Source organism: Jaculus jaculus, chromosome 5, assembly GCF_020740685.1.
Source record: "Jaculus jaculus isolate mJacJac1 chromosome 5, mJacJac1.mat.Y.cur, whole genome shotgun sequence".
In the NCBI taxonomy this organism is placed as follows: domain Eukaryota; kingdom Metazoa; phylum Chordata; class Mammalia; order Rodentia; family Dipodidae; genus Jaculus; species Jaculus jaculus.
This window is the reverse complement of record NC_059106.1, coordinates 56,067,279-56,074,771: the sequence shown is the minus strand read 5'-3', so window position 1 is coordinate 56,074,771 and position 7,493 is coordinate 56,067,279. Positions and strand designations below refer to the sequence as shown.

Below are 7,493 nucleotides of genomic sequence, written 5' to 3'. Positions count from 1 at the left end.
CTAATATACTGAGGGACCCGCCAGGGTTCGGGCTCTCGAAGGCCCAGGGTCTCTGTTCTTGGAGGCCTCTAGGAGCCTAAAAGACCCGCAGAGATGGGGAAGCCTTCCTCTGAGCCCTGGCTATCTCCTTACAGGACCTCCCTGTCCCATCTCGGACTTCTAGTTCTGTTTCGTTTCTTCGCTGAGTGCAACTGGGAACCCAGGTCCAAAGTAGGCTGGACGTCCTCCAAGGGTTAACAGGATCAGAATCCGGCCTGGGTGCGAATGCCGCAGCACCTGTTGGGAGTTGTAGTCCGCGTGCTGGCCAGCACCAATCAAATGCAAGAAATTAAAGTGAAGACACTCGCCTTGGCTAGAAGGACGCCGCTCCTTTCCCTCACCCTTTTGTCCTTTGGCTCGTGGCCCCTAACTGGCCTTTGTACGCCCAGGTGGAACTACAACTCCCGGCAGGCGCAGCGCGTGCAGGCGTAGTAGAGTTGCTCGGCCACGCTGCAGGAGGCGGGTCGAGGATTTGCCTTCTGATTGGTAGAGGGCTTGTGAGTTTCGTTCTCTGATTGGCTGAGGCGGCTGCCAGAAAGGACCCAGCCTGCAGATGGAAGAACCGAGGGCTGGGTTGATCGCCTCCCTGAAATAGCTTGGAGCTGACCCGCGGCCCCAGAGAGCCGTAATTTGAGCCGTCTGAGGATTGTGTTGGAGGACTCTGGCACCGCTTCCACCCGGTGGTGGCAGAGACACCGAGGACGGGCCACGATCGGGGGTCAGGGAGGAGCGTGACCCGGGCCGGTGCAGGGCCCTCCCCGCCGCCAGGTGGCCAGAACTCCAGCCCTGGGGAGTGGGCAGGGCCTGTTCTCGAGCCTCACGCCCTGCTTTTCGCCTCCCTAGCGCTGTCTGCTAGCTGCTTCTCCTGCTCGCTCACCTCCGGGGAGGCGAACCCCTGTAGCTTGAGCCACCATGCTTATAAATAGCTGGGTCTCAGTTAAACCTGGGGTGGCTTCCCCGACCTCGCCCAACACGTCCCCTCTCTGAAAGCCTCTAGGAAATACCCTGGAGTTAGTAATTGGCTCTCTTCGGTCTTCTGCTTAGGGACTTAGTACTGGACAAGATAGTCAGAAGCGAACATGCATCGAATTTCTGCTGTATGCCTTTAAGTACTGGAGAGAGAAAGTTGGAACTATGGCTCGGCGGTTCAAGGCTCTTGTTTACAAAGCCTGCAGCCCCTGCTTCAATTCCTCAGCACCCACGCACAGCTGGATGCATACACCTGTGAGTCCAACTCACCCAAATAATAGGAGGCGAAGCCAGGAGAATCCCAAACTCAGTGGAGATTCTGAAATGCAGCAGGTCAGCTGGTCGTTGGCAGTCTGGCAGCTCATTTGCAGTGGAGCAGAGAGGCTGACTCAAAGAAAGTGGAGCACAAAACCCGTCCAGTTGTTCTCTGACTTCTGCCCAAACAAAATGCCAAAAGCTGCACTAGAGAGGTGTTATCTCTTTTTTTTTTTTTTAATTTTTTAAAATTTATTTGAGAGCGACAGACACACAGAGAAAGACAGATAGAGGGAGAGAGAGAGAATGGGCGCGCCAGGGCTTCCAGCCTCTGCAAATGAACTCCAGACGCGTGCGCCCCCTTGTGCATCTGGCTAACGTGGGACCTGGGGAACCGAGCCTCGAACCGGGGTCCTTAGGCTTCACAGGCAAGCGCTTAACCGCTAAGCCATCTCTCCAGCCCGAGAGGTGTTATCTCTTCCCCTTACAATCTGTGATAAGAAAGACGCATTTGGTTAACCTTGGTGCTCTGTGATAAACGATCTGTTTACCATAGCAATAGGGTTTAACGTGGCTGCAAAGGAGTGAGTGATAAATTCTATTTATTGTACTCAAGCAAGGAGTCCATGCACATTACTGGCCAAAAACAGTAGCCTGAGAAGGATGCTCCAAGAAGAGTATGTAAAGATGTGGGGTAATATCAGTTCTAGAAATGTCTTGGAAAAGGCACAGCTCTAGTGTGGCAGTTTGATTCAGGTGTCCCCCACAAATTTATGTGTTCTCAATGCTAGGTCCGCAGCTGCTGGCCGTTTGGGAATTGGATCCTTCTGATGATGATGTATTGTTGGGGGCAAGCTTATGGGTGTTATAGCCAACTTCCCCTTGCCAGTGTTTGTCACACTGTCCTGTTGCTGTTGTCCACCTGATGTTGGCCAGAAGGTCATGTCCACCCTCTCCTCATGCCATTGTTTTCCCTGCCATCGTGGAGCTTGCCCTGCAATCTATAAGCCAAAATAAACCCTCTCCTTCCATAAACTACTTTTGGTAGGGTATTTCCTGCCAACAACTTGAAGCTAACTGCAACATATAGGATAAGGTCATAAAGTTCTCCAAGTGGGTAGGATATCTATCCATGGTTCCAGAGCAGCCAACTAAAAAATTATCCTTCTCCCTCCCATTTTGACCACATGTCTTTTTTTTTTTTCTTTTTTCTTGATTCTTCTTTGGACTCTACAGTTGAGATAATTTCAAGAAGTAAAACTCCTAGATAGCAAGTAGTGAGGAGGCATTATGTGCTTTCAGGTGCCTGTGTGTCTCACCAAGGAGGAACAGAGACCTCTGAATCCTACACCAAGGGACCTGTTCAGGGATGCGATGCAGAGGAATTATGGAAATATCTCATTGGATAAGGTTTCTTCATTGCTTCATCCCCTGTGACTACAGCCTAGTTGTTGGATTATTGATTAGTTATTAGCTTCACTGCTCAGACAAATCTTTGAACATGGAAACATTCCAAATCATGTTGTCTAAAAAGGAAAGAAGGGCTAGAGAAATGGTTTAGTGGTTAAGGTGCTTGCCTGCAAAGCCAAAGGACCCAAGTTCAATTCCCCAGGACCCACCTAAGACGCCCAAGGTGGCACAGGCATCTGAAGTTAGTTTGTAGATGCTGAAGGCTCGGGCATGCCCATGCTCTCTCGCTCGCACTCTCTCTCTCTCTCTTTCATAAATAAATAAATAAGAAAGAAAAGTTTCTGCGCATTTTAGAGGAATTCAGATTTCTTGTGCCCTGAGTCATTTGCCATTCTCCAGCCTGCCAAACAGGTCTGGCGTAGAGGTGCTTGCCAGGAGTTGATGCCCCTGGAGCTGGTGCTTTCTCTCTAGGGCACTAGACGATGAGGGGTTCTGAAATGGGTTTACAGGAGGACAGGAGCCACCCTTTAGTGTTTGTTTTGGCCCCGGAGTGGCAGCTTTGCCTCAGGCTCTTTACCTGGGTGAGTTCTGGTCTGGAAGTGCTTCGGAGCTGAGCTATATGTATTAGTTACATTTCGGGTTGCTGAGACCTGAGAAGAAACAACTTGAGGATGGGTTTATTTCTGCTTACAGTACTAGGGTTACAGTCTTTCATGGTGGGAAGAAATGGAAACAGGAAGGCAAGGCAGCTGGTCTCATTGCATTGTCTGCAGTCAGAAAAGCAGACAGTGGTGATTGCTGGTGTTCAGCTCTCTGTCTTTTTAAAAACATTTTATTCATTTTATTTGAATATCTGGCTTTACTTGGGAAGTGAGGAATTGAACACAGATCAGCAGGCTTGCAAGCAAACACCTTTAACTGCAGAGCCACCTCCCTAACCCTCATTTTATTTGAGAGAGAGAGAGAGAGAGAAAGAGAGAGAGAGAGAGAATGGATGTACTAGAGGAACTCCACTAAGGATCATCTCATTACCTTAGAAATACTTGCTTAACCATGTTTATTGCCACTCAATTCACAAAAGCTGAGAAATGGAGCCAACCTAGATGTCCTTCAACTGATGAGTGGATAATGAAGATATGGCACATTTATACAGTGGAGTTCTACTCTGCAGTATAGAGGAACTCCAAACACACGCACCATGTTGTGCATCTGGCTTTACATGGGCACTGAGGAATCGAACCCTGGCCTGCAGTACCTTTAACCATTAAGCCATCTTTCTCAGGCTCCTTTCTCCTTTTCATTCAGTCCAAGAACAGCTTATGGAATGGTGCTGCTGACAGGGTGGGTCTTCCCACCTCAACTAGCCTAATTAAGCTAATCTCTCACTTACATGCCCAGAGGTTTATCTCCTAGGTGATTCTAGATCCTATCAAAATGGCAATTGAGAGCTGGGCATAGCGGCATACACCTTTAATCCCAGCACTAGGGAGCCAGAGGTAGGAGGCTCTCTGTGAGTTTGAGGCCACCCTGAGACTACATAATGAATTCCAGGTCAGCCTGGGCTAGAGTGAGACCCTTACATTGAAAATACAACAACAACAAAAATTAACAATATAAAATATTAGGGCAACTCATGGGGTTGGGGAATGAATTCATTTGTTATAGGGTTTGCCTGAAAGCAAGAAGCTCCAGGTTTGCTCCTTCAGCACTACATAAAACCAGATGCAGTGGCACATATGCCTGTAATCCTAACGCTCAGGAAGTAGCCAGGAGGATCAGAAATTTTTGTTTTTGCTTCTCTGTGTGTAGGGTGTGTGTAGTGTCTGCATGTCTGTCTGTCTGTCTGCAATCATTAATTAAATATTTCATGTTGCTGGGGGGGGTGGTGCACGCCTTTAATCCCAGCACTGGGGAGGCAGAGGTAGTTGTGTCACCATGAATTCGAGGCCACCCTGAGACTACATAGTGAATTCCAGGTAGGCCTGGCCTAGAGAAAGACCCTATCTTCAAAAACCAAAAATGAAAAAAAGAAAAGAATTTATTAGTGGGGCTGGAGATGTAGCTCAGTCACAGAGCACTTGCCTAGCATGCACAAAATACTCCATTCAGTCCCAGCACCATAAATAAGGATTTTTATAAACCCTTAATATAATGCCTAGAACACAATAGTTAATTTGTTTGTGCACTCACCAATCTTATTATTATTTATCCATTATTGCAGATTTTGAGATCAGGAGTGAGAATGAAGTGAACCCAAAGCAGGAGATTAGTGAAGATGTGGAGTTTGGCACTACAGCTGAAAGACCCGTGGGGAATGCTGAGGAAAATCCTGAAGGTGAAGAGGCCTTTGAAAGTGGGGAAAAGCCAGAAAGACAGTGGGGAGATTTGACAGCAGAAGAGTGGGTTAGCTACCCTCTCCAACAAGTCACTGATCTGCTCGTCCACAAAGAAGTCCACACAGGCATTCGATATCACATATGTTCTCATTGTGGAAAGGCCTTCAGTCAGATTTCAGACCTTAATCGACACCTGAAAACTCACAAGGCAGACAAACCCCGTAAATGTTCCGAGTGTGGAAAGGGCTCAGCCATCGCTCCCACCTTCTTCAGCACCCGAGAGTGCACAATGGGGAGCAGGCATGTGACTGTAGTGAGTGTGGGGAAAGTTTTGGAAGGAGCTCCTACCTTATTCAGTGTCAGACATCTGGGTGAGAAGCCTCACAAATGCAATGAGTGTGAGAAAAGCTTCTGCCACATTTCTTACCTCATCCAGCACCAAAGGGCCCACAATGGGGAGAAACCATACGAGTGTGAGGAATGTGGGAAAAGCTTCAGCCGAAGCTCCCACCTGTCCCAGCACCAGAGGACACACGCGGGTGACAATCTTCATGAGTGTAAGGAGGGCGGACAGGGCTTCAGCGACAGCTCTGATCTCATCAAGCACTATCTCATCCCAAGTGTGATGAGTGTGGGAAGAGTTTCGGTCAGAGCTCTGAACTGGTAGGACACCGCAGAGCCTACACGGGAGAAAAGCCGAACCGCTGTAACAAATGTGGGGAGAGCTTTAGCCACATTTCAGCTCTGGTTCAGCAGGAGAGGGCCCACACTGGAGAGAAGCCCTATGAATGCCCCATCTGTGGGCAGAGGTTCAACCAGATCGCTCATCTCATCACACACCAGAAGATTCACACTGGGCAGAAGCCCCATGGATGTAACAAGTGTTGGCAGAGTTTGGGTGAAAGGACAGCTCTAATTAAGGACCAGAGAACCCACGTGGGAGAGAAGCCCTCTGAGTGTGTGCAGTGTGGGAAAAGTTTCGCTCAAAGCTCTTCTCTCACCGCACATCAGAAAGTTCACACAGGAGAGAAGCCTTATGAATGTAATCAACATGATAGGAGTTTCAGACAGCGCAGCTCTTATTAGACACTGCAGGATTCATAGTGACTGAGTCTTTCCTGTTATTTTGACTCCTTTGAAGGTAAAATTCTGTTTGCTATTAAGAACTTCCTAGGGCTGGAGAGATGGCTTAACAATTAAAGCACTTGCCTATGAAGCCTAACAATTCAGTTGGAGTCCCCAGGACCCACATAAGCCAGATGCACAAAGTGGCACATGCGTCTGGAGTTCATTTGCAGTGGCTAAATGCTCTGGCATGTCCATTCTCTCTCTCTCTGCCTCTCTCTCAAATAAACAAAAACTTTTTTTTTCCCTTTTGGTTTCTCGAGGTAGGGTTTCACTCTATCCCAAGCTGACCTGGAATTCACTATGGAGTCTCAGGGTGGCCTCAAACTCTTGGCAATCCTTCTATCTCTGCCTCCCAAGTGCTGGGATTAAAGGCATGCGCCACCATGAATGGCTTTTTAAACAAATATTTTTGAAAACAGCTTCCTAAAGACAGAGCTCCTTTCACTCGCCTGATATTTCTGGCTGTAGACCACCATGTGAAACATGAAGGAAGGAAGAAGACAGCCCCTCCAGTGTTCTGACCCACAGCTCTGGGAACATGTTCTTCCCTTCTACATCGTGAATTTTTTTTTTTTTTTTAAGGTAGGGTGTCACTCAAGCCCAGGCTGATCTAGAATTCACTATTCAGGCTCAGGGTGGCCTTGAACTCACAGCAATCCTCTTACCTCTGCCTTCTGAGTGCTAGGATTAAAGGTATGCACCACTACACCCAGTTAAATTATTTTGATTCATTCATTATTAGTAGATTACTTCATCAGAGTAACCTGTTACCTGAGGACAAATGCTGATGAATGCTTAGGCCTGGAGATGGATAGAATCTGTTTTTGTTTTTTTGTTTTGTTTTGTTGTGCTTTTTGAGGTAGAGCATCACTCTAGCTCAGGCTGACCTGGAATTCACTATGTAGTCTCAGGGTGGCCTCAAACTCATAGTGATCCTCCTACGTCTGTCTCCTGAGTACTGGGATTAAAGCTGTGTGCCACCACGTCAGGCTATTACTCCTGGGCTGGGGGATTGGCTTAGCGGTTAAGGTGCTTGCCTGTAGAACCTAAGGACCCAGGTTCTATTCCCCAGTACCCACATAAAGCCAGATGCACAAGTTGATGGCACATGCATCTGGAGTTCATTTGTAGTGGCTAGAGGCCCTAGCACACCCATTCTCCCTATCTGCCTCTCTCAAATAAATTTTGTTTTATTTTGTTTTTTTAGGTAGGGTTTCACTCTAGTCTAGGCTGACCTGGAATTCACTATGTAGTCTCAGGGTGGCCTTGACCTCATGGTGATCCTCCTACCTCTGCCTCCTGAGTGCTGGGATTAAAGGCATGTGCTACCATGCCTGACTAAATAAAATAATGTAT

General features: G+C 47.7%; 1 protein-coding gene across 1 annotated transcript; it reads left to right on the top strand.

Annotated features, from left to right (window-relative positions):
* The first annotated feature begins 264 nt into the window (after positions 1 to 264).
* On the top strand, positions 265 to 5,806 carry Znf436 (zinc finger protein 436). Its single transcript, XM_045149091.1, has 6 exons — positions 265 to 320; positions 429 to 467; positions 730 to 779; positions 883 to 936; positions 1,150 to 1,263; positions 4,895 to 5,806. Exons 1-6 carry the CDS (start codon positions 265 to 267, stop codon positions 5,674 to 5,676), a joined length of 1,095 nt encoding a protein of 364 aa, XP_045005026.1. The 3' UTR covers positions 5,677 to 5,806.
* Positions 5,807 to 7,493: the final 1,687 nt, after the last annotated feature.

Coding starts and splice junctions, on each gene's coding strand:
- Znf436 (XM_045149091.1), top strand. CDS start 265: ATGCCGCAGCACCTGTTGGGAGTTGTAGTCCGCGTGCTGGCCAGCACC. Junction 321..428: donor CTGGCCAGCACCAATCAAAT/GCAAGAAATTAA, acceptor TTGTACGCCCAG/GTGGAACTACAACTCCCGGC. Junction 1,264..4,894: donor ACAGCTGGATGCATACACCT/GTGAGTCCAACT, acceptor CCATTATTGCAG/ATTTTGAGATCAGGAGTGAG.